At 41.9% G+C, this 26,969-nt stretch overlaps 1 protein-coding gene and 2 long non-coding RNA genes across 17 annotated transcripts in view; 1 reads left to right on the top strand and 2 right to left on the bottom strand.

The window, feature by feature from the left end:
* The window catches only part of LOC120400977, a 98,051-nt gene that overhangs the window by 20,765 nt on the left and 50,317 nt on the right, over nucleotides 1–26,969 (top strand). For all 3 annotated transcript variants that reach the window (XR_005596205.1, XR_005596207.1, XR_005596206.1), the window contains exon 3: nucleotides 1,531–1,667. This is a non-coding gene — a long non-coding RNA (uncharacterized LOC120400977). The remainder of the gene's footprint in view (nucleotides 1–1,530; nucleotides 1,668–26,969) is intronic.
* On the bottom strand, nucleotides 53–11,429 carry LOC120400979. Its single transcript, XR_005596209.1, has 3 exons — nucleotides 11,400–11,429; nucleotides 10,773–10,876; nucleotides 53–2,328 (listed from the first exon to the last, which is right to left on the bottom strand). It is a non-coding gene; the product is annotated as an uncharacterized LOC120400979 (long non-coding RNA).
* ESRRG (estrogen related receptor gamma) overlaps nucleotides 23,135–26,969 on the bottom strand; it is a 473,961-nt gene continuing 470,126 nt past the window's right edge. For all 13 annotated transcript variants that reach the window (XM_039530377.1, XM_039530375.1, XM_039530376.1 and 10 more), the window contains one exon: nucleotides 23,135–26,746. In XM_039530377.1, coding sequence (XP_039386311.1) covers nucleotides 26,502–26,746 — 245 coding nt within the window. In that variant the 3' untranslated portion in view covers nucleotides 23,135–26,501. The remainder of the gene's footprint in view (nucleotides 26,747–26,969) is intronic.

Raw genomic sequence — 26,969 nt, 5'->3', positions numbered from 1 at the left:
TGGTGCGCTGGGGTCTAGAGCCGGCCCTGGCAGGAGGGTACTCTGAGCTGGGACCAAGAGGTTTGGAGGGCAGGGGGGAGGGGAGTCAGTGCTGGGCAAGGGTGCAGGCTCCAGGGACCACTTACCTTAGGCAGCTCCTAGAAGGAGTGGCATGTCCCCCCTCTTGCTCCTAAGCAGAGGTGCAGCCAGGCAACTGTGTGCCACCCCTGAAGTTCCCGTTGGCCAGGAACCATGGCCAATGGGAGCTGCAGAACTGGCACTTGGGGCAGGGGCGGCATGCAGAGCACCCTAGGCACCCCTATGCATAGGAAGCCGAGGAGGGACATGCTTCCAGGAGCTGCACAGAGACATGGCAGGCAAGGAGCCTGCCTTTGCCCCGCTGTGACGCTGACTGGACTTTTAACTGCCCAGTCAGCAGTGCTGACCAGAGTTGCCGGGGTCCCTTTTCAACCAGGCCTTCCGGTTGAAAACTGGACACCTGGCAACCCTAACTCCTAGTGACTTCAGTGGGTCAAGATCAAGCCCCAGGGGAGGATCTGGCCCACTATTTGAAATTTATTGATGGTGAATATTGAAACATTCAAGCTTAACATTTGCTTTCATTCATGCTAAGTAAAGTTCATTGACTAGAATAGTCACAGGAAATCAACACAGAAGCAGCAAAAACTCATTCACCATCCATTTGTTTAAACATGTGAGTAAGGAGACCTTGCTGTGCGGGAGTGAGAATTCACATGCTTGCACAGGGGGAAGAGAGTTTTAAACTGGCAAGTTGGTAGCAGGCTGTTGACAAAGCAGGGGAGAAGCAGACCAGGGAGGAGCTGTGGACAAGAGCCAGTGAAGAGCAGCAGCAGGAGGGGAATGGGGAGCACAAAACATGGAACATGCCTGAAATGCCAGTTTGCATGCTGGAGGGAAGTGGTGAGGAAGGAACCTGCCTGTGTGTACACGTATAGAGGTTTACACCTCTAGAACACTTCAAAATTTCAGCCAAAACAAGAGTTAAAAAAATTTCACCAGAAAAATAATTCCAGGTTTCTGCCCAGCTCTAACACTGTTTGGAAGTTTTCAGAAGTCTCAAGATTTCATAAGTAGTGAAAGCTTTTGCAATCCCCTTATTACAGCCTGACCTAGTGCCTTTCTGTATGGTCACCAGTCTGTCAACCCCTGCTTCCCATATTTCTAGGTCTGGGTGTCTTGGCCCATTCCCAGGTTTCAACTGCATTTGACACCCTTCTTTGGGAAGTGGAACTTCCCTGTCCAGACACAATATTCTCCTCCCCTCCCCCCCCTCCCCCCAAAAACATCTCAGTCTGAGTCTCACCAGTTATTCTCTCAGACAAAGTTCCACCTAAACTGTGGGCATCCTGGGTTTCCAGTTTAACCCGTTTGGAGACAACATAGAAGGAAAGCAAGGAACACAGGCTTAGCAAAGGTATTTCTTAACAGACACTTATTGAAACAACAAAAGTCCTGAGCTGCACCCTCCCCAGTCTGATTTCACCCCATGAAGTTCTGTTAATGTTTCAGGCAAGCCAGAGCCCCTCCTGCCTTTGTGTGATGGTCAGCTCCCTGCTCAGAGCAGCACTATTGCCATGTCCCCAGCTGGAAGCCTCCAACCCTCCTCAGGCTTGCCACCAGTGAAGAAGACCCATTGTTCCAGGCAGGTAAGGCTGTAGTTGATAGTTAATAGCCCTGGAAGACAGTTTTCATGGCTTCTCCATGATAGTCCTTCAGTGAGATATCATGCCCTTCTCCTGGGCAGGACAGTGCCTGGAATTCAATACGATAAGCTGCCCTCAGGAAAGTTTAGACATGTGTTTGCCACACAATATAAAAAGGGATTTCTCAATACAAAAATGGAGCTCACAGTTGGACACAGACTTATCCCACATGAACCTCTCTGCCTTTAATACATGCACATAATCTTCCAACCAGCTCTAGAGTGGAGCAAGCACCTGCATATGTGTGGCATATAGGGAGTCAGTTTGTGTACATTGCAAGTATGGAAAGGGTGGCCTGGGAGTGGTGGTCAATGTGGGCTGGGGTAGGTGTAGGTGCTGTGTAAATGTTGTTAGAAAAGTGTTAGCATTCTTTGCCCAGCGTTACTCACAAGGATTACATAAGTGATCATATTCACTACAATGCATGTAAATCCCTTCCATATCCAGGGGTTGTAGCTCCAAAATACCCAGCGCATTGGCCAATCGTCCCTTGCAAAAATATTTCAGCTGTTGTCAACTAGTCACTGATCTCTGCGCAAATGGCTGAGTTCCATTTCCCTTGCAGGAGGAGGTTCACAAGAGCCTGAAGATTTGTTCCTAGCACCTTAGAAATAGAAGTTGAGTCAATTAAATTTGGTGAGGGTAGACCTCAAAGAGTAGTCCCACTGACCCTCCCTAAAATCCTCAAGCAGGCCCTGGGGATTGTGATAGGATCACAATAGACAGAATTCGGTTGCAGTTGGAGAAAGGAACAGGTGAAAAGTTGGTTTGCAGGCCCACCTGAAAATGCAAACTGTCTTTTGAACAAAGCAGATATCATTGGGAGCATGAATAGTTAAGAGTGACTACTCAGAACTTCTTAAGGAATGGGGGTGGAGGGACAGAGATATGTTTTAGAACTATGTGGAGGATAAATAACAGATGCCAGATGGGAGACCAGAGAAATGCCTGAGGTCAGCAGCTAACATGAGGAAATCTGAAGGCCAATATGCACAGACATTATGGTGGATAAGGTACAGGAGGGTAATCCTCACAATGAGATAATATAGCCTTTTCATATAATTATGATATTTGAAAAATTATAACTTCATTTTAATATAAAAATATAGTCAGCATAAGCTCTAATATTAATAGGGTGAGTAAAGCAAATAAATAGTATTATCCTATTTAATCACAAAAGTGATTTAATGACCCTTATCTGATTATATGGGCATCCCAAGCAACAGTATTAAATAAATAGAATATTAAAAGATTGTTAGCTGGTAAGCTGCTTGCAAATATCTAAATTAAATGTAGTGGGGGGAAATCTAACAGTATATACACACACATTTAAAATGAAGATGTTATGCACGTGCTATGGCATCAAGCATTAACAACTAGGCCCCAAGCCTGTTCCCAATAAAGTCAATGGCAAAACTCCCCTTGGCTTCATAGTGGGAGCAGGACCAGGGCCCTTAAGGATAGAGAATTTTTGTACCATTAGTCATGTTGAATAGTAGCTTTCCCCAAAAGTAGTCCCGTGCATCATTCAGGGTGGCACACTCAAGCCCTTTTATGAATTTGCCCTCCTTTTGGAGGGGGAGCTCATTTTGTTTCAGCATGGATTGCCTATGAACAGCTTGCAATTTTCCTGATGTTTATTGACCGACTTACCCAAATATATTTTACCCATATGTAATTTGATATGTCTCTTCCTGGATGGATTATGAATTGCATGTATTATGCAGCTGAATGTATTATTTATGCAGCTTTGTTCCACCTTGCCTGCACTCTGCCCATCTCTGTCAATTCCAAACCCCTAAACAGCTGCCATTAAGAAAGAAAAAGCCTTCTTTAGAAACATTTCCTCTTTTCCCCCACAAATGTGGAATATCCCTCTCCCCTCCCGCAAGAGTCCCAAATGACCCTGGCCTGACATGCAAAAATGGGTAATGCATAGTCCTGGTCCAAGGATGTTTAAGGTCTGATATCCTGTAACCCTTCAGAGCTCAAAATAGGTGCTTTCTTCCATTAGGTGAACAATCCTATTTGCCACTAGGAAAAAGTTATAAGATTTGGTTAAAAATGGAAAGGGGGGAGGGGGGAAGAGACCTAAAATACTTGCCAGAATATTTTTTTTATACCCAAGATTTTTCTCCTTGCAGGCTTTTAAAGGATTTTGTAGGGTGTGTTTCAGTCTCAAAAATCACCACAGTAGCAACCTGAGAAACTAAACCCCTCTTTCACAGGCACTAATTACATCAAGCAAGGAGAATCTACAGATTTTAGTGATGTCAAAAGGGTCAGAGCTTCATTAGGAACTGCTGAAACTTCTTAGCAGGATGCAACTGAGCACATTTGGAAGTGATTTTTCAAACGCTCATAATGGTTTCTGTCCCCAAACTTTCTCCCTCAAAAAATAAAATAAAAAAAAGACTGAACTGATTTCTCTAAAACTTTCCACAAATCTTCTCCTGAGCTGAGATAATGAAAAATTTCTCAGATACTGAGTTTTGCAAAGTAATTTCAGTGGGGAATTAAGATTATATGCACATTTGAATATAATGATAGATTTCTAATATCTAATCTACATCAATATCTCCATAGCGGAGTGTATAAAAGAAATAGAAAATGGTGTCTACTTATACACTTCACCTTAAGATAAAATGTGCAATTAGAGTAGAACAAATGCATTCACACTTGTGCATTAAGAAAAAAAGAAATCTTCCTATATTGTAACAGGTACATGTCCGATGTTTTTTGCACTCATTTGACCTACCAAATGTATTTGTTTTGGAAAATATAAATGACAAATTGACCATTAGAGTAATAGCCACCATATTGGTAATGTGCAAATCACTTTTAACAGCCACTATTACTTTGGTAAAGAGAAGCTTGCTAACTGCTCTTTAATTAAGTACACTTAATGACCTTAAGGGGATTAGTAGTCCTGCCTGATAATCAATAATTATTGCAAGAGTGCTGCCCCATAAAATGGGTCTAGAGAACAAAATTAATCTGTGAAGATTAGTTCTCCCTACTTTGGTTTGTTTGCTAAGACTTTCAGAATTAATCAGAATATATGAGAATTGCTTTGAAAGATTTTTCTTTTTTTATAAACACACACAAATGTGATGTCTTATTTGTCCTATAGTAAAGGGGTATGCTTACTGGCAATAACATATGCAGAGGGAGACCTAGATTCTGAGCTGCAGTCAGTGCATGGGACAAGGGAGAAAGTACCACTTTTGCAGGCTCCAAGAAAGATTGAACTGGAAATCAGGAGGCTTAATGTGAAATGTTGAAGTCAATGAAGTCAGGATTTCCACTCCTAAATTCTAGTCCCAGCTCTGCTATTGACCTTCTTTGTGAACTCCAGAAAATCTCTCCCCCAACCTTTGCCTGAATCAGGGCCATTCTAGCAGCCAGAAATAACTGCAGGGCTATTGTGGCCCCACCCCATTTTTCTTGGGTGGACTCCTGTGCTAGAAGACCAACAGGAAATGTAGTCACTATACCCCACCCAGGCATTCATCTTACATAAAAGCAGCAGCTAATGCTGCTGCAAGTATGATTTTGGTTCAGAGTCCAAAGAATTCTTTCTCCCATATAAAAACTGATCCAACTTCTAATGAGACTCTCCCAGGCATGATTTTTTATTGCTATATTTCGGGTGAGAAGATGCATATTAATATGACAAAATGGTGTAAACAGTTGCTTTAAGAGAAGTGCTGTACTCAGTTTTTCAGCTGTCTCAAAATAAAAAACCTCTTAATTCTCCAGTGCCATGTGTGCAAAGGTTTCCATTTTATAATTGTAATCAACAAAATAGTTCATGATCCATTATACAAAGATCTAGGATTAAAAACTGGCTGAGAGATTGGATGGATCATGGGCTTGGTAATGTGATACAGAGCCTGTCACCTCTAGGTTACTGATTCAAATACAGTCTAAACTGGTACAGCTCAAAAATTGTGCTTAGGCTATGAGCCCATTTCCTAGTGGACAAAACCACATATTTTGTCTTGTTCTAAATTAGACTGGGTAAGCTCTCAGGACAGATGGTCCCTGTCCCTGAAGTACGACAATCTGTGTTGTATGTTTGTACAGTGCCTAGCACAATGAGGTTGACCCCCCTAGACACTACAATATAACAAACTACATCTGGGGTGTCAGTTTGCACAGGTTCACACCTGTAGATTTTTTTTTAAGTTAGAACAAACCTACAAATTCAAGGTGAAACTCAGCCCACCTGCTAAGTTTGGCATAGTTTCCATCTAATGCAGCAATACCTCTATTGATTGACTTCCCCTGACCTCAGCAGAGTGAAAGGTGTGACATTCCCCTCTGGTGTGATCAGGACTGGTGATCTGCTAGGTCACTCCAATCCTTGACTCTGGGAGCCGGCCTTACGCTGCTCTGCTGTGAAAACCCCCACTCCTGGGCTGTTCACACACAGCCTCTGACATGCAAGCTGCTCCTAACTACTTGCAATCAAATGATACTAGCCATTATCTCCAGTCCCAGACACGACCCAAAGAACCTCCATCCTGCAAAGTCCAGTTATGCCCACTGGACAATGCAAGCTTACATGAGTTTGTCAATTTAACAAAGAAATTGATATGTACCAGGCTTATCCCAAGGTGAGTCTGACATGCTCCAAATCAAACTGCTTCAGATAGAACAAACAGACTTATTCACTATAAAAATGGATTTTAAGCGATTATAAGTCAAAGCACAACAAATCAGATTTGGTCAAATTAAATAAAAGCAAAATGCATTCTAAGCTGATCTTAACACTTTTAATGCCCTTACAAACTTAGATGCTTCTCACCACAGACTGGCTGGCTGCTCTTCTCCCCTTTGATCAGCGTTTCAGTTGCTTGGTGGTGTCTGTAGATGTAGGTGGACGAGAGGGGAAGCATGGAAAATGTTTCTCCCTTTTATTATGTCCTTTCTTCCCTCTTGGCTTTGCCCCCCGACCCCCCTTCGGAGTCAGGTGAGCATTACCTCATTGAAGTCCCAAACAGACCTAACAGATCTGTTTGTTGCTGTCTAGGCCAGTGTCCTTTGTTCTTGTGAGGCTGGACTGGGCTTGTCTCATACATGCCCTGGTGAGGTGTGAACTGCCTCTCTGTTCTTAGAGAGTTTTTGCCTGGGCTTGCTTTAAGCCACAACTATATACATGAAATTATACCCTATAACATCACTATAATAACCAGTCTCAGTGCATCATGAGCCTTCCAAAGACACCCAACATGACAAACTTTGCATTGGATACCAGCCACTCATTTTATAATGATGAACTTTGGGGTGCTGGTTGTTCCCCCAAGGTACAGAGCATCACAAAGAGAAAGGCTTTACAGTTCCTCAGACGGGATCTTGGAAAGAAGATCTGGACTAGCACTTTTTCTTCAAGACTTTCTCCTTGATCAGGAGCTTGTCTCCTCTATTTGCTGCCTCAAAGTGTGCATGAGAGACAGTGGCTTTACATCCCATAGGCTAGATTCATCCCAGATTTGCACCTTGTGCAGTCATTAATAGTGTTATTGTAGTGCCTAACTGTACCCTGTTAGTGCAAAGTAGGTGTAAAATGCTACCAATCAGAATGGTAGCAGTTCACACTCACCTTACACAGGTGTAGGTGACTACACAAGCTGCCAAGCTGTGAAGAATTGGGCTGAGTCTTCTGAGAGACCTCCGCTGATGTTGCACTCTGAACAGAAAGGAGTAACAAGCAGGCCTCAAAACACTTGATAAAAAGAATTTGCTTCAGTCTTACTTTGATAAGTCACAATAGGCTTGTCTACACCACACAGCTTTTAGCTATACAGCCTTGTCACTAAAAGTCAGCCTGTGTAAACACTCTTTTTTGGTACTTTGTTGGCACTTTTGTGGACAAAATACTTTCAGCCCTGCAAGCGGTTTTAGGCCTTGGCTACACTTGAGTTACAGTGCTGTTAGTGGCTTTATAGTGCTGTAACTCACTCCCCGTCCACACTGGCAAGGAACATACAGCGCTATATCTCCCTGGCTACAGCGCTGCTTGTACTCCACCGCCACGAGAGGAATAAAGAGTATAGCGCTGCTGCTGCAGCGCTGGGGTGCCAGTGTAAACAGGGAATAATCTTAGTACACTGTAACTGACCTCCAGAAGCTTCCCATAATCTTTTTAAGTAAAGATTACTCTTTGTTTTGTTGTGATGACTCTTTATTTTGTTGTGAATGCCAGGCTCCTGAAGCTGCTTATCAAAAAAACAAACACAGCTAGTGTTTGCTTGAAGAGAGGAGGAGGGAGGGGGCTTGAGGAGAGAAGTGCGTGGGAGGAAGGGAGCGAGCGGGGGTCCGTTTCGGGGAGGCTGCTTATTAGCTGCTGTTTGCTTTCAGTGAGTGAGGGATGGGTGGGAGAGGGGGTCGGAACTTGCAAGGCAGCTGCTGACAGAGTGTCGGCTCCAAAAATCAACTCTCTCTCTGCCATGCTCCCTGTCACACTCCACCCCCTTCTTTTGAAAAGCACATTGCAGCCACTTGAAAGCTGGGATAGCTGCCCATAATGCACCGCTCCCAATGTCGCTGCTGCAAATTTGGCTGTGACAGTGCGCTGGTATCTGTCAGTGTGGACAGACTGCAGCGCTTTCCCTACTCAGCTGTACGAAGACAGGTTTAACTCCCAGCGCTGTACAGCTGCAAGTGTAACCATACCCTTAGTTTTGTTGGCAGGAGAGTGCTCCTGCCAACAAAGCCGCGTTCACACTGCTACTTGCGTCAGCAAAACTTGTCTTTCGTTGGGGGGGCGGGGGTAATTACCCATGAAAGACAAAAGTTCAACAACTTCAATGTAGACAAGCCTCTTGAGCAGTGGTTCTCAGAGTTTTATACTGGTGACCCCTTTCACATAGCAAGCCTTTGAGTGCGACTCCCCTTAATAAATTAAAAAAAACACTTTATTTAACACCATTTTAAATGCTAGAGGCAAAGCGGGGTTTGGGGTGGAATCTGACAGCTTGCAACCCCCTATGTAATAACCTTGTGACCCTGAGGGGTCATGACCCCCAGTTTGAGAACCCCTGCTCTTGAACTTCCCTGACCCATGCTCCTCTTTCTGCATAGAGATCTTCTAACCCTTGATTTGCTCTGAATGCCTTTGCAGTTGACTTCCCTAACAGTTTACCAATACAGGCAAAAAGTGTCCTAGCAACACTGAAGGGTCAGGTTGTCTCCTCACTAGTTTGTCTCACTTCCTCTTCTGTTCCCCCTTCTCCCCACCCATGGGTTAGGGTTAGGGTGACCAGACAGCAAATGTGAAAAATCAGGACAGGGGGTTGGGGGTAATAGGAGCCTATATAAGAAAAAGACCCAAAAATCGGGACTGTCCCTATAAAATCAGGACATCTGGTCACCCTAGTTACGGTTTTCTGCCTCCACCCGCTCATACTTCTCAGAGTGGCAGACAGGAGCCAGAATGAACAGCTCCTTCCAGTGGAGCAGTTTGGAACATTACCTTCCATTTTAACTTGAACAAAAGATGTCATTTAACCTTGTTCTAAACCTGCTTTTAGGGTAAAAGTATCAGTCTGGTGTACAGTTAAAAACAAAACAAGAAAAAACCCATAGTAAGGCTATGCCCTTATTACTCCACACTGATCCCTCTTCCTCCTATTCTCTGGCCTCCAGCCTCAAGGAGGTAGTTTTCACTCCATTATACCATTTTTTGTTCATCACAAACTCCTCTTTCTTGCTTGGGTTTCCATTGCCACATTCTTTTAGTCTTTCCTCCCATCTCTTAACAGATTTTCTTTCCCCATAGTTGAATTTGCCTGCACGCCCAGCTCTCTTCCTTTCATTTCTCCAGCTCCCTACTCACTACCACGTCATCTTTAGGATCTCCCAGAACCACGGATATGTTTGACTATTTTACTGCATTACTTGCTACCCCTTTTGGCCCACACTAAGTCTGCTTATATCAGCCTCTCTACACCAAACCATCTTCCACTTGGTATGTTCACCTCTTTAAATATCTGAGAGAGGACTCTTCCATTACCTTAAACATTGTATAGTGTTGCACATTGGCACTCAAGGTCAACAATATTGTGCCAAACACATTCATTGCTCAGATGTGTGAGGGGAAGACCATAAAAAAAAGCATCTGGGGAAATGTATGAAATACAGGAACACCTGTAAACAGGTTTTTTGTTTTATAGGTTACTGCATTGTTCTGAAGAACTCAGTAAGAGAAGGCAACAATTTCCTTCCCTTCACCTCTCCCCCCTATTTGAAATTGTTGCTGAAAGCACTAAACAGAAAAGTAAATGTCTTTTTCCAGCTTTTGGCCTATTTGCTATGATCCCAAGTAGCATTATCCAGTTTAATGGGTCTTTATCCTGCTCCCACTGAAGAGTTTAATGGCAGCAGGGTCTGACTCATCCTTTCTTAGATGGCAGTTCCCTACACTTGAAAGGGGATGGATTTGGTGAGCTAGCAAGTCTTTTCTGTCTCAAAGGGTTTTGCCAGGATTGGGGCCACTGAATTAAGGGAATTTTGGCTGGGGGAGAGAGAGACCATAACAAGGAATTTCTCCTTCAGGTGGAACAACTGGTGAGTTCATTTGAATTTACTATTTACTTCTAAAGTAGCTAAAGATCTTTGAAAACATTCAGTACTATAGTTTTAATCGATTGTAAAGTTTATTGTTTTTAACTAGAGTGTAGGAGAAGAAAAAAGCATCATCAGTATGCATAGTTAGTGTATGTGTACTACTGCACACTACAGAATGGAATCAGGTCTGCTCAGCTATGTGCCATAGGCCCTGTACAGCTAATAGCTACTGAAGGTTCTCCTTTAGTCTAGGTAATAAGGGGGCTATGCATAAATATATGTAATCTCTCACCTCACCTGAGAAGGCATTTTAAGCCAGGCTGGGAAGAGCAGTGTTGAGTTCTAGTTTTTAGAAAAGTAATATGTAAAACAAACTTTTGGCCTATACTCATAAATATTTCAAGAAACAAGAAAATAAGCCATAAAAGGTATTTTCTCTACTCCCACTATAGGACTATAATGGGGTGCACTCACCTCTCACATGCACCCCCTGGCCAAGTTGCTGTGCCCACATGCACTCTCTACCTGTTTGCAGTAGGTCTTTGGCAACTCAGCCTTCTGGCCAAGTCACATGCAGTCTGCATGATAAAAGCAAAGCAAATGTCTTCTAAGGAAATAAGTACAGGAGGGAGGGTCTATTTCAGCACCCACTGTAAGGTCCTTCAATCTGAAGCCCTATCCTGGGGCCCACTCATCAATCAGTCCAGCAGGGCCTATCACACTAACCTAGTCTAAAATGTCTCTCAGACCCTTCTGGGCTATCTTAAATTATCCCTGCTCTTTAAGTAGCCCCAGCCCTGGTGTGAAACCATATCCCCCAGGGCTCCTCCCCTGGGGACTCTTCACCTCTCTGGCCACAGCTCTTCAGCCAGGCCACTAAACGAGTTCAGTTCCCCTTCTATGGTGCATCAAAGTCCAGGCCAGTGGCTGGTGGGGGGGAACCAGACACACCCCTCTACTCCAGGTCCTAGCCCATGGACCCAATAGATACCAGCCATCACCATGTCCCTTTAAACAAAACATGCTGCTGCTGCTGCTGCTACTACTAGTACAATTCCTTGAGCCACTTCCCCATTGCTCCAGCACATTCTTCACCCTTACCTCAGGACCTTGTCCTAGTGGATTCCCAGCAACCAACCCAGACCACTCTCCTCTAGCTCTAGCAAGGAACTGAACTCATGTTAGCTTGCAGCTCTTCTTATACTAGCCTGGTGGGCCCTGATAGGCTGCTTCCCAAACAGCCACTCTAGGCAGCTTGGAGGGCCTCTCTATTGTCCTTTTCTGGGGCTGGGTGTGGCAGGGCCACAAGGCCTCCAGCAGGGAGCCTCAGGGCCTAGTCCACCCTGTCAGAAGGACTCAAATTCAAGGTCATGAATGCCGCTCTAGGCAATACATTTTATACAGGGGGATATTTGTATGTTAGTGAGCTTAGTCCCAAACCTAAAACTGAATTCACACGGGCAGAGACCCTTGTATTCACGAGGAGCCCCGCCTATACCAGTGAGCAGAAACATGCTTAAACTCCTGAAGGTCATATGTCTTTACAGGAAAAACAGAAATGTACATCACTATGTGTGTGTATGACTATAACAATCTGCAGACCAATGGGATAAGGCATATGTGTTTTATGCATCAAACATGCATACTACCTTGCAAAGACTCTCCCAATAACAAGCACTAATAGGTAAATGGTGGCACGGAAAGAAGTTAGTTTCAATCCTTCATATACAATCCATATCACCCTCTTTCCCCCAACCTTTTCCAAAGCAGGCTGTAAAGGACTTAGTGCAGCCCTGAAAAAGAAAACCTGCATGTCACGGAAATCTCCTGATTTTCTTCGTGTTATAAAACATGTTGCAGTTAGATTTGCAGGTCCTTTTGTTACGCTGTCCGTGTGAAAAGGTTTTGTAGTGTGAAGTACAGAAGCTGACCTTAAATCTTTTCTCACTGGAAGCTGGAATTTTTTCCTGAATCTTCTGGTTAAAAGATGGAGCCTGTTTATATGTAAGATATAAGAATAGCCTGGCTCAGCAAGTCATTTAGCGAGACATTTGGTTACTGTATAGGAGCAGGGTCCCCCCCCACACACACATACACTTCATTGTACACTTTTTTCCTTGGTCATCTTGTGTGTGGGTTTCTGAGTCTTGGTTACAATGTGATAAGAGGTTCAATGTAGTAACTATATAAAATCCTCTTATTGCAGGTACATTTACCTTTCACAGCATTATCAAAACGAATCTTACAATGAACTTGCACGACGTCTCACTACCTCAGACATATCAAAGCCAGCATTCTTTGCTGCCATACTCAGAGGATATGATATAAATGAAGGGCCCTACCAAATTCACGGCCATGAAGAATGTATCACAGGCCATGAAATCTGGTTTCCCGCATGAAATCTGGTCTTTTGTGTGCTTTTACCCTTTACTATACAGATTTCACAGGGGAGACCAGCGTTTCTCAAATGGGGGGTCCTGACCCAAAAAGGAGCTGCAGTGAGGGTCACAAGGTTATTTTATAAGGGAGTTGCAGTATTGCCACCCTTACTCCTATGCTGCCTTCAAAGCTGGGTGGCTGGAGAGTGGCAGCAGTGCAGAAGTAAGGGTGGCAATACTATACCAAGCCACCCTTACTTCTGCGCTGCTGCCTGCAGAGCTGGGTGGCTGGAGAGTGGCGGCTGCTGACTGAGGGCCCAGCTCCGCAGGCAGCAGCGCAGAAGTAAGGGTGGCAAAACCATACCATGCCATCCTTACTCCTGTGCTGCTGCTGCTGGTGGCAGCGCTGCCTTCATAGCTGGGCTCCCGGCCAGCAGCTGCCACTCTCCAGCGGCCCAGCTCTGAAGGCAGCACCGCCGCCAACAGCAATGCAGAAATAAGGGTACCACAACCCCCACCCTACAATAGCCTTCTGGCCACACCCCACACAACTCCTTTTTGGGTCAGGATCCCTATAATTACAACACCGTGAAATTTCAGATTAAAATAGCGGAAATCATGAAATTTATTATTTTTTTAAATCCTGTGACCGTGAAATTGACCAAAATGGGCTGTGAATTTGGTAGGGCCCTACATATAACACATAAAGTTGCTACGCTGGTTTTTGACTATTCTGTGGCTCTATAGCTCATTCACAGGTTGACAGTCCTTGATAGTTGCCTCATGCTTATGTGGTTATGCCTGCCCCAGGCATGGCATTGCTTTTCCTGCTTCCAGAAGGCAATAACCCCAGTGAGTATCAATACACGGGGCAAAGGGAAACAGAGCCACGTTTTTTCTCCATTTATCTCCAGTTTACAGATGGGCAAGCTAGAATAAAGAGACACTAAGTGATAACACAGCTAGGCAAGGGCGGAGGAGGGACTACATATCAGTAATCTTGGCTCCCTAATCATTAGAAAACATGCTGGGCTTAATCACTGGCCTCTCTAGGGTTGCTTTGAGCTGGTCCTGTGGCACAATGTAGATGTAAACTCATCCGAAAGAGCTACTTGAGGACGCTTTCCAAGCGCACAGGGCTAGTGCAGCAAGCTGCTCCTGTGTTCCCCATGTGGAGGGCAAAGTGGCTCAGTCAAATTGCTGTTGCATGTGGCTGATCCCAATCTGCTGGCATGACAGCCAAGTGCCACGGGTATTCAGAGGCTGAGGACTGGGCCAACACAGTTGCCTTGGGATTAAGGAAAAGCAAAGATGTCTTAAAACTACAAGAGCACAACTCAGCCATACGAGAGAAACTGGCCTTCCTGCTTCAGAAACCATTGACAAGCAATACTGCCTCAGAGGGCTTGCAGTGACAGGCAGCAGTGAAGGGGTTAAACCAGTCTCAACTGAAAACACACACTGTAGGTTTGCACTAATCCCCTCCCTAAAGTTGTACTTTTGCCATGAAACAAGATTGTGTCCGCTTTTTATCAGATGCCTGTCCCTGTACTGCCTTTGCTAACAAGGGCTGGTTTTAGAGCATCAAGTGAGACTGCTGTAGATGGCAGCGCCTCAGGTAGGGGCAGAGATTAGAGCATTTGTATCAGCCTTTCCCTGCTACTTGCATCTTCGTGACACACATAACCTCTCTTCCAGCACGTCGCTAGTGCCAGTTCTGCTTACACACTTATGCCTCTGGTCTGGTCATTTTTTCTAAATAAAGAGAGGTGTGGGCTGGTAGCCTGAGCCCAGATATAAGCAGCAGGAACTCCTAAATTAGTCCCCTCACTAATGCTTTCAGGCACTTTGGTAAGGTTGGCATGGGCCCAATACCCTTAGGTGCTGAATGGTGCATGGTGCTCAGCAGCCTCAGCTCCCATTAAGGTCAGTGGAAACTGAGGGTACTCAGTATCTCATAGGAAGCACTCAGTACAGGCCAGGGCTGGGTCCCTAACTTGTCTAGGGAACCCCATAATAAAAGTCTTCCATAGGAAGTAGTTACACACTTTTTTGTTTTTTGGTAAGTGCAGGTTCTTAATGGCAACAGAAAGCAACTCCGTATTGGGGGGCAGGGGGCGGGGCAGGAAAAAAATCATTTGTGCATATAGCAGCTTTTATAAGTGGGTCAAAACATAGTAACTACAAACTAATTAAATGATGGCATTTAATGGCTAATCATTAGCAGTCCATGCAAACTGGTTGAGTATTTGATTGGGGATAGGGAATGAAGCAGGAAGGAACATACAAGCACTTATCTGCTACAACCCAATGTCTAGGAGGCCGTGCCATGTGTATTACTGAGCAGTAACTCAAGTTCAAGTGTGTCCAAAACACTTTATTAATAGAGAGGTGTTAAATAACAAACTCTAAGGGACAAATTATGCAGAGCATGTTCATATAGTGACCCCACCCGGTCTCTTCCCAGTGCAGTGGGTAGCTCTAATTATGCTGTGGGGCTCTGGAGAACAGGGTGGTGGGAAATAATGTGTCAGGGTGGGCTCAGTGAATAATTGTCACCAAAAAGCTCATCAGTCTGTTACAGAGGCTTCCCTCGAAGTAGCATGGGCTGGGGGAATGGGATGGGGTGGGGAGAAACTAGGATTCCTAAAGGCTCAAAGTTAAACTGGCACTTTTGCAAGTCCTTGGAGGCCGCATACCAGAAGTGTGTCCTCCTTATTGACTTCCTTTTATTGACAGTCCCTCACCTTGTGGACATTCCCAGTGAAGCTGTGAAATTAGCTAGAGCATGGTAGATTGAGCTGGAGAGTGTTAGGAGTGTGATTTTAATTCTCTTGCCCTACAGAAATATTTTCCTTTTAACCCTTTTCAATCACCATTGTTCACTTTCTCTGAAAAGTCAACCTGAACAATGATAGCTGGTCCATCCTTTCCAGATCTGAACAACTAAATGGTGTGGGGTGATTTTTTCGGAGATGTGCAGTACACGGACTAGAGGTTCAGCATTTCTATATAGTACAGACAGTGTAAGCTAATGCTTAGATTGCACAGTTGGGCATCAGATAGCTGGGTTCTGGCCTGACTCAGCCATTGACTTGTGGTATGATTATGAGCAGGGCACTTAACTTTCCAATGCCTCTCTTTACCCACCTAGCAAATAAAAATAACAACACGCCCCCCCCTCCCCCATTGACGTCTTTGGACAAAAGGTGCTCAGTAAATGCAAACTATGCAAATAGTCATTATTAGGAAACCTTATTTATACAGACTACTCCGTGAATGCTGTTAGCTCCCTGCTAATACTGTGCAGAGGCTGAGAGCTGTAATTTTACAGGTCTCTAATCAGGGTTTACTAGGAAAATTATTTAGAGAAGAACAATAAATTGCATTCTATTGGGCTCTTGTTCAGAGCAGAGGGAAGCAAAATGGAGCTGAAAATCCCCCCAGTTATGGAAGGGGGAGAGAGAGCGAGAGAGCGAGAGTGAGTGAGTGAGTGAGTGAGTGTGTGTGTGTGTGTGTGTGTGTGTGTGTGTGTGTGATAGTCACTCACTATGAGACAGGGGGATTCCCTCTGCAAGTGAGATGTGCTGTTGGGACTCCAGCAGGGCAGTGCTGGGGAAAGAGTGGCTCACTGTAGCACTATTACTCCTGCCTCTCCAAACACTCTAGAATTACAGGACCTGAATATAACAGCCCTGACTCAGCGTATGGCTACACTGCCAAAAAATAAAAACAAAAAAACCCCCGTGTTTTTCATAGACTCTAGGACTGGAAGGGACCACAAGAGGTCATCGAGTCCAGTCCCCTGCCCTCATGGCAGGACCAAATACTGTCTAGACCATCCCTGATAGGCATTTATCTAATCTACTCTTAAATATTTCCAGAGATGGAGATTACAACCTCCCTGGGCAATTTATTCCAGTGTTTAACCACCCTGACAGTTAGGAACTTTTTCCTAATGTCCAACCTAAACCTCCCTTGCTGCAGTTTAAGCCCATTGCTTCTTGTTCTATCCTTAGAGGCTAAGGTGAACAAGTTTTCTCCCTCCTCCTTATGACACCCTTTTAGATACCTGAAAACTGCTATCATGTCCCCTCTCTGTCTTCTCTTTTCCAAACTAAACAAACCCAATTCTTTCAGCCTTCCTTCGTAGGTCATGTTCTCAAGACCTTTAATCATTCTTGTTGCTCTTCTCTGGACCCTCTCCAATTTCTCCACATCTTTCTTGAAATGCGGTGCCCAGAACTGGACACAATACTCCAGTTGAGACCTAACCAGCGCAGAGTAGAGCAGAAGAATGACTTCTCGTGTCTTGCTCACAACACATCTGTTAATGCATCCCAGAATCACGTTTGCTTTTTTTGCAACAGCATTACACTGTTGACTCATATTTAGCTTGTGGTCCACTATAACCCCTAGATCCCTTTCTGCCATACTCCTTCCTAGACAGTCTCTTCCCATTCTGTATGTCTGAAACTGATTGTTCCTTCCTAAGTGGAGCACTTTGCATTTGTCTTTATTAAACTTCATCCTGTTTACCTCAGACCAGTTCTCTAATTTGTCCATATCATTTTGAATTATGATCCTATCCTCCAAAGCAGTTGCAATCTATCCATTTGGTATCATCGGCATAGAAAGTACACTTATTAAGTTTGCAAACTTCATCATCTGGACCCATGGGAAGGAGACTCTGGGAAAAATTCCACCACGATTTCAACAGCTTCCACCTCACCATCAACCTCAGCCTGGACCAATCTACATGGGAGGTCCACTTCCTAGACACCACGGTGCAAATACGTGATGGTCACATTAACACCACCCTATACCGAAAACCTACCGACCGCTATGCCTACCTTCATGCCTCCAGCTTTCATCCCAGGCACATCACACGATCCATGGTCTACAGCCAAGCACTGAGGTACAACCGCATCTGCTCTAACCCCTCAGACAGAGACCAACACCTACAAAATCCCCACCAAGCATTCTCAAAACTATAATACCCGCACGAGGAAATAAGGAAACAGATCAACAGAGCCAGACATGTACCCAGAAGCCTCCTACTGCAAGACAAACCCAAGAAAGAAACCAACAGGACTCCACTGGCCATCACATACAGTCCCCAGCTAAAACCCCTCCAACGCATCATCAGGGATCTACAACCCATCCTGGACAATGATCCCACACTTTCACAGGCTTTGGGTGGCAGGCCAGTCCTCGCCCACAGACAACCTGCCAACCTGAAGCATATTCTCACCAGTAACTGCACACTGCACCGTAGTAACTCTAACTCAGGAACCAATCCATGCAACAAACCTCGATGCCAACTCTGCCCACATATCTACACCAGCGACACCATCACAGGACCTAAGCAGATCAGCCACACCATCACCAGTTCATTCACCTGCACGTCCACCAATGTAATATACGCCATCATATGCCAGCAATGCCCCTCTGCTATGTACATCGGCCAAACTGGATAGTCTCTAAGGAAAAGGATAAATGGACACATCAGATATTAGGAATGGCAATATACAAAAACCTGTAGAACACTTCAACCTCCCTGGCCACGCAATAGCAGATCTTAAGGTGGCCATCCTGCAGCAAAAAATCTTCAGGACCAGACTTCAAAGAGAAACTGCTGAGCTTCAGTTCATCTGCAAATTTGACACCATCAGCTCAGGATTAAACAAAGACTGTGAATGGCTTGCCACCTACAAAACCAGTTTCTCCTCCCTTGGTTTTCACACCTCAGCTACTAGAAGAGGGCCTCATCCTCCCTGATTGAACTAACCTCGTTATCTCTAGCCTGCTTCTTGCTTGCATATATATATACCTGCCCCTGGAAATTTCCACTACATGCATCCGACGAAGTGGGTATTCACCCACGAAAGCTCATGCTCCAAAATGTCTGTTAGTCTATAAGGTGCCACAGGACTCTTTGCCAATATTTAAGTCGTTGATGAAGATATTGAACAGAGCCGATCCCAAAACAGACTCCTATGGAACCCCACTTGTTATACCTTTCCAGCATTAATAACTACTCTGAGTACGGTTATCCAGCCAGTTATGCACCCAACTTATAGTAGCCCCATCTAAGTTGTATTTGCCTAGTTTATTGATAAGACTATCATGCGAGACCGTATGTTCTTAGCTCAGGTTAGCTAACTCAGATAAAACTGCAGGGAAGAGCCACCAACCTGGCTTTTAACTCTGGTTAGCAACAAACATTAAAACCTATAGAGGAACCTGGGGTTGACTATGAGCTGCTAACCCGAGTTACCATGTCTCCCTTATTACTTTAACACAAGTTAGCTGACTCAAGTTAGCTAACCTGAGTTAAGTATACACATTTTTGCAATGTAGACACTCCACCGGCAGACGAATTCCTGGCAGCTACCACACTGTGGTGCCATGGAGTCAGGATGCGGTACGGTCCCCTGTGTTATTGACTGATGTCCTAAATTCTCAGATATTTTCACATTTTAGTGCCATCAATCCCTTGAGCAGTTCCATAGGTGTGCATGGGAACTCCACTCCCCCGTAGAAGAATATTGAATGAAATTCCAAGAGTGGGAACTCAGAGTTTCCTGTATGTGAGTTTAGTCAATGGAGTGGATAACTTGGCCCATTTATTCTATAGCAAAACTTGTAGTGAGTCAGGGTTGGCAGAACGATACAGTTACGCCTCAGGCAACCAGCAATGAACGACTCAGAAATCATGCTGTTTGCAGTGTTGTAGCCATGTTGGTCTCAGGCTATTAGCGACACAGGGTGAATGAGGTAATATCTCTTTTTGGACCCACAGCTATTGGTGAAAGAGACAATCTCTTCTTCAGGTCTCAGAAGTCATGCTGTCATCACTCACTGAGCTGCTATGGTATGGAGTGGCAAATACTGGTTTCTTAGTCTGATTTTTACATTTGAGTAACGCCCTCTGAAGAGCCTCCACTTAGTCTTGTGACAAAATTCCTATAGTAAGACACAGAAAAGCATTGCTCCTATTGGACATCATTCTTTGAGACTGCAGAATTTATGGCACAGTTAATTATTAATTTGGCTGGCATCTGTAAAGTAGAAGGGAGTTCTTGTGCTTTAAGGCCATGTGCTCAGTGTATAAATCTCTTGTACAGCTGCCATAATCATATTCCTGCAGCTATGGTGTCACCTCTTGTAATTTTTCTGCTAATAAGAAAATTTAAACTAGCCAGGAATCCTAAATTTGAAGACTTGTTGTTTATTTCAAATATACTCCAGAGAAATAATAATGCAGTTCGACTCTGAATTTAATTTAAACAGGAACAGGCAAAACAAATCTCTGTGGAGGGCATTTGACAATAATAAAATATTTCTCCCAGCGGGTGAGCTGGTAGCAATTGTATTGTTGCCATCAAAGCTCACGTTTCAGCAGGTCATTACCATCATAACAAGCCCTTGGACCAACTGGCATGGACATGCAACATTGAGCTCCTGATGGGCACATTATTTCAGACCTTTAACTTCATGGAGAACAAGACAAATACTCCTGGGAAAGGAGGATTATATTTTGAAATGCCCTTCTTTTCTGTTCTGCTTAATAAGATGCTGTGTGTAATCAATCTACCGCTACTTGCTTTTTTATATTAACATTGTAAGAAACTAGGCTTCAGAATTTGAATGCTAGGAAAGAATGGGCAGAAATCTTAACAAAGACAACTATTAGCATGACCAAGGTATATCAATCCACCTATAAACACTTTAAATGCTTGTGAATAAAATTTTAAAAAAGGCAAACAAATCTACCAGTGTCATTTTCTACATTTACATTTCTGTAGCAAATGAGAGGAGAAAGTTTGTAGAATATGTTAGAGGAGAGGTATTCTGGACACATAAAATCAACATCTTATCAGACAGGAAAAAACACACATTATGTGATGTAGCTACTGCAGCCAGACTATATAACAAGGATATAGTAATTAACAAAGAGCCATTTGAAATCAAAGAGAACTACAATCCACTAGAGAGACCTAATGCAAAATAAAGGAAAGGTGCAAGTGAAAAAGCAGATAAGGAAAATAAACAGGGGTAGTCAAAAATTGATTTAGAATTCAGAGAACAGATTAAAATTGTGCCATTCTTGAGTTTAGTCTGAAGAGCCAACACAGGTTAAGTGAAAAATTAAGGAGTGGTTTGATATTCTGCAGCAAAAGCCTGTAAGAAAATATCTTATATGGGGCATTACCAGAAGAGACAGTGGGTAGCACCTAAAAAGATGATTCATTCATCATGTTTTTTGTCCCTATATAGACAATATTTCCTTATGTTTGTTATCTTTAGGAATCCATTCTTTTCCTACTTCTATTTAATTGGCACTAGTATTTCCATAACAATAGTACCACATACTAACAAACATATACAAAAGTGCATGTATAATGTAACTATTGATTGTTACATGATTTCCTTTTGTACAGAAGGATCATCTAGAGAGAATATAGGCTACTTATTTGGTGGTGTTCCATATCACCTTGTACTGTAAGTCCATGAGATCATAAAAAGCTAAGAAGAGGTAGGCTAGTACTTGGAGGGGAGTCTCCAAGGAAAACCAAGATGCTATCAGAAATAGAGTGTCGTTCAGTAGTGTACTCAACAGTAGCATTTTTTTCTCCAGAATCGGTACTGAACCCTTTGCATTTTAGCAGTGGATACTGTGCTGGTGGAGAAAACACCTGTTGGATGAGATTCATAAACAAGATCCTTACCACTTTTCCTCTGAAAAGTTCCAGGGGCTATTTTCACATCTAAGAGTTGTTAATATGTCTTGGCCAATTTCCCCATGGGTACTTACAAAAATATTTCTGCCTACTTTAAATATTTCAATTGGATAGCTGTCCACTTCCTCAACTAAACTGCTGTGTAATGTTGTTGTTTGCCATTAAACATTTGCCATGGTGCACCCCAGAAGTGGCTGCATTTCAGTTGTGTGAAATGGTCTCTGCAAGGTATATCCCCCTTCCCAGGAAAGTGAGAGGCTCAATCAGTGCTTGTGAAGTGTTCTGAGATCCTTAGCTGAAAGGTGGTATAGAAGTGCTAATTATGATTATAATTGTATGTGGAAATGTTCACAGTCAAACATTTCAAGCCAATGAATAGATACAACTACATTTTGTTCAAATCTGGAGCATCTGCAAGTCAGAGTGGCATGTTGTTTACATATGGCAAATTACAGTTCGCTTTGATTTTTTTAGAGTGATATTTTATAAACAGTGCTTCTCTCCATTTTAGGCTGTGATGATGCATTATACTCCTGAAGTGTGCAATAACTCAAAAATCAAATAATAAAAGCCAAGCCAGGAAAAGTTTTATATACTGTGTCACCCTTAAAAATATTTTGATTTCTTTCTGTCATTCCTTTATTCAAGGAGAAATTTCCTAGAATTGTTTAAAAATATAGACGGTACCATTTCCCCCTTCCCATGTCTTTCAATGGCATATTACTTCTTAAAAGATTGCACAATACAAAAATACCAAGAGCTATCCTGATAGCTTGTCTTAATGGCTGAAACAATTCTTGTCCCTGAATACCATTCAGTTGAGTAGCCTTTGTGTCATCAGCCAAAGTCTCCAGAGAAGGGCCAGCACTGAAGGTGAGAAATATGTTGGGCACATACAATGACAAAATACTATCAAGAAGAGAGGCTAAAAAGCAAGAAAAGCACACATTAGCACTTCTGTGATGGCTCCAGAAGGGTCCACAGGAAACACAGGTTGACCCTGTGCAATAAGGGCTATAACCTTTCAGACTGTAAAAGGCTGAGAGGCTATTTACTGTCAGTTTTAAACCAAGCTGTTTAACCCCTTTGGATCTTGAAGACTTATCAGAGCTCTTCATTAACAGCAATCTATATTATTGCTCCCATGACTATTTACTTCCATTCATAAAAGCTGGTTCAAATAATATATTTTTTTAAACAAACAAAGAAACAAACCCAGAACATGTAAAAGGAGTCCCCTCCATAGGAAACGAATGATGGATTTAGTTGTTGATGGAGAAATCAAATAAGTACTTCTAGATGGTATTAATATGATCTTAAAATAGTGGGAAAGTTTTCTTTTATGACATTGACATAGAGGCAATGATTTTGAGTAATGCAGGTTGATGGGGAGATGCTTTAAGATTAAATAAGTGCTATATAAAGGCTTGTCAGAATGAATTCTAATGTGCTATGAGATATTTTGCATATTTAAGAGTATGCAAAATGTCTTGTACCACACTGGAATTCATTTTGACAAGGCTTTATATAGCATTTATTTATGCTTGTACTCTACTTTAAGGGAAAAGGGATAATGCTTGCTACTCTTTGAATGGAGGTAACAAAAGGTAATGCTTATTGATTTGTTTCCCTCTTATAACAAAAACGAAAAACAAAAAAACAAAACCACAACACAAAAAATAAAATAAAAGCAATCAAAAGTGGAAGCTTGTTTAATATTGCTCTACCATCATCCTGAAAGGCATAATCATTTGAGTTACACATCTGAACTGATTGGAGTTACAGAATCATATCTCCTTTTTGCATTTAACAATATATACAATATAAAATAAATACATTTACACAAATGGACATTGGTTGGAGCACACGGTATGATACACATCACAAAAATATACAGTTGATTGCTTTACAGATGTGAAGCCATCTACAGCTATAGACATGGTTATTTTACTACTGGCTATTATGCAACTCCTGGATTATTATAAGCAGTTTAATTTTTTTTTGTCCTTTTGCGATCTTTGCACGATAAGATTGCCATAAAATGTTTTCCTAGGCAGGTAAACAGAGACGCTTAAATAATTAAAATACAATCACCAACACCCATTTTCTCTTCTATAAGAAAAATAGCAGTTTTAATTTTTTATATCTTTTTTATGTTATCATTTAAATGCAAAATAGTGGAATAAATACAACAATCTGATCTGATTGAAACAAATGTGTAACTTCTGGGAGTCACACAATCATATTGCTTTAAATAAGAAAAAAAATTTAAAAAAGAAGCAAAAAATAGAAATTAAATCATTATGGCTAAACAGACACCTTTTGAAATTTTCCCAGCACTTCACATTAAGTAAGTGGTCTTGAAAGAACTCTCCTCCAGCTAGGTTTAGGATGAACATTATTCTAAAGCCTGTGCAGTTCTTTTAGCCATATTTCAGTTAAAGTTTTTACAGTCTTGAGACACTTGTTCTTTTGCAGCTCTAAAAAATCACTAAAAATGAAAACTGATGTTTGCACCATGTGCCTTTAACACATCTCCATTTTTGTGTGGTTTTGTATTTTTAGTTGATTGGCTTTTGACCCTGAAGCCCAAGTTCTTTAATGTGATACAGCAAAAACAATATTTATATTATATATTTATATATATATACTGTAATTGAACAGTAGTAACTTAAACCCTGCACAAACTATCTGGAAAATAAACTTTTTTATTTTTGCACTCTTACATATATAAATAATCTTATAGAATCAGCACCTTTTTTCCCAGGAGTTGTATTTTTTTTGACATTTTTAAAAGGGATGTGCCAATTTCTGAACTCCTATCACAGCTATAAATTTCAAGTTATTGACCATCTGAATGAATTGCTAATGATGATTTATCTAGAATCACACTACAGTCACTTCTCTACTGAGAAAACACAATCTACAATATAGTCCCATATAGCTAATGATAGATACACAGTATTTTCTAGCACAAGGCTGATGCACCATCAGCCTACTGTATCTGTTTAAAGCACACAAAGTAGCAATAGTTTTGGAAACTTGTCCGCACCAAAAAAGTTTTGCAACAACACAGAGCGAGTTAATAACAACATCTGAGAGATGATTGAATAAAAGCTATATTTACAGCATTTAAAAATTAGACTTATCTATAATCTTGAAATAGTCAAAGTTTTATTTCTAAGCTATACATTGGTATTCTATAATAAACTATTACAGAAATTATCCCTTGTTTTGAAAATATTATGATTTCAATGTGTATCTGTTCATAATGAGTACTTGTTTGGAGTTTTGATCTCTTAATTATTACTAGGAAGAACCTTATTACCAGTAAGGAATAGAATATACTACTGTAATCTCCTGAGGAATTGTACATCCAATATTGTCTCTAATTCTACCCTGTGTCTATAAGCACACACCACAAGAATCCAAACACCACGAGAAGAACAAGACAACAGTCTTTGAATGCAACATAAAAATTCAGAAAAGCACAGCAAACATGAAACACTGAAAAGCTGAACTACATTTCTTTTGTTTGTTAGGATTACAATTTTAATTACATCTGTGTACATAGAATAAGGATGTTCACATAGTACAGGGAGAAGCTACTAACACTGGTACATTGGTATAGCATTTGATGGAGGTTATTGTTTATTGGTTATTTAGCGACTGTAGTTTTCTGGGGGCATCTAATTGGCCTATACATTAGATTACACCTCTTAACAGTCTTGAAACTGACTGACTTTCATGCTGTGACAATACTGGTTGAAAAGCACATATATTGATTTAGCTACTTGTTAAAAATTGCAATTTACAAAATAAAGTCTAAATTAATAAAGTGTAGAAGTGTTAAATTCTTGAATTTGGTCAGAAGTCTACTACTCTGATTTCTTAATTTTGCAAACATTGGCATTTGCCTTATTGCCTCTAAGCTAGTATTGGTTCACAGGTCTTTGTGTGAGACTGTTATAATTTTGCAAGTAACAGGCAGTATCCCATTCATTTACAACTGAATCAGTTAGAAATCATGTAGCAACTGTACATTTGTACAGTCACACTCTCTTACCATCTTTATAGATTTGTACTTGACATTAGACTACTCAGATATACTGTAGGTGTAATCTAATCCTTTGTGTCAGTGAACATTTAGTTAGAAACTGGAGCTCATGTTAAGAAACTGGATGTTTTGGACCAGACTGGCACACAACATAAATTGCATCCGTGATAATATGCACCTTCCCTTCAACTATTGCTTTAGTAAGATAAATTCCCACATTAATAAATGGCTGAAAAGTGGTAAAGCTGGTACAAAAAAATCTCCATTAGTAAGAAGAAACAAAACATTTAAAAAAAATCTTCCTTCAGGATTCATTTGTCCTTCATTATTGTTCATCATTGTTCAAGCCAGCACAAAAATGCAGTATTTTTCTCTCTCTTTAGTATTGCATGAATGAATAAAGCTTAAACTATTCCCTGAAAAAGTTACATTGTAGCTAACCTAAGAAATATCTGGAAGACTTGAAAAAACAATTAAGGAATCAAATGGCTGTAACTGATCTAGATGGAAAATGCAATGATAAGAAGCAGCCGATGCATCGTTGCTTAGTTGTCTAATTAGAGACTGCTCCTATGAAATCTAATACTGCATTCAGTCAGTTCATCATGTTGTACTGTACTGCAAGGTATGATGGTTCTTTCTTTGATTCCTTTGTCATTGGGGACATTATAGTTCATAATAAGTTCACTGGCATCCATATTATGGATTTCCATCCTTTGGCAGGCCTGGCTTCCATCTCTCTTCAATTAGAGACCTCTTTTAAAAAGTTCAGCAGCAAAGGGAGAAAAAAAGGAAAAGGAAGAAATAAAAGAACAGAAAAGGAAAACAGAGAAAAGGAAAAAGGAAACCTGCATCAGATAGACACAGAAAAAAGAGCTGAAAGCTGCTTCACAGTCTTGCTGCTAAATATCAGTGCAGTCATTTTTTTCCTTAATTAAACACTAAGTTTCTTTGCCATTATTATCCTGTTTATTTTCCCTTTTTTTCAATGAACATGATGGGAAGGCCCATGATGCTTTAGTCAGACCTTGGCCTCCAGCATTTCCAAAAAAAGTTTGTGCATGGGGACTTTGCCTTCCAGTTTGATGTTGTAGAAATGCTGCACGGCCTTAGTGGAGGTTTGCCTCAGAAGTGGGAGAGTCATCAGCATCTTGCCAGCTCGGCGTGGGTCTTCCATATGCTGCCCAGCCTCGTAATCCTGTAGAGCCTCATGTAAGACATCTTGAAGTTTCTGAACTGCTTCAACATCTTCTATGTGCATTGAGTCTATAAAACAAAGGAGCGACATCAGTTTTCAGTTCAGTGTGCCAGAATGTTGAATTACAGTGTAACTGCTCTGGACTGTAACTCGCACTGTAGTAAGTAACTGTACCATAATTGATGGATTTGCATGGATTTACATAGTATTTTCCATATTGTTTTAGGGATAATCTAGATAATTACCCACTTATTTCTATATCGACCTTCAGGAAAATATTTGGGTCTCCTT

Source organism: Mauremys reevesii, linkage group 3 (genome assembly GCF_016161935.1).
Source record: "Mauremys reevesii isolate NIE-2019 linkage group 3, ASM1616193v1, whole genome shotgun sequence".
Taxonomy (NCBI): Eukaryota; Metazoa; Chordata; order Testudines; family Geoemydidae; genus Mauremys; species Mauremys reevesii.
The sequence above is the reverse complement of the archived record's forward strand: the minus strand, read 5'-3'. Positions and strand labels throughout refer to the sequence as shown.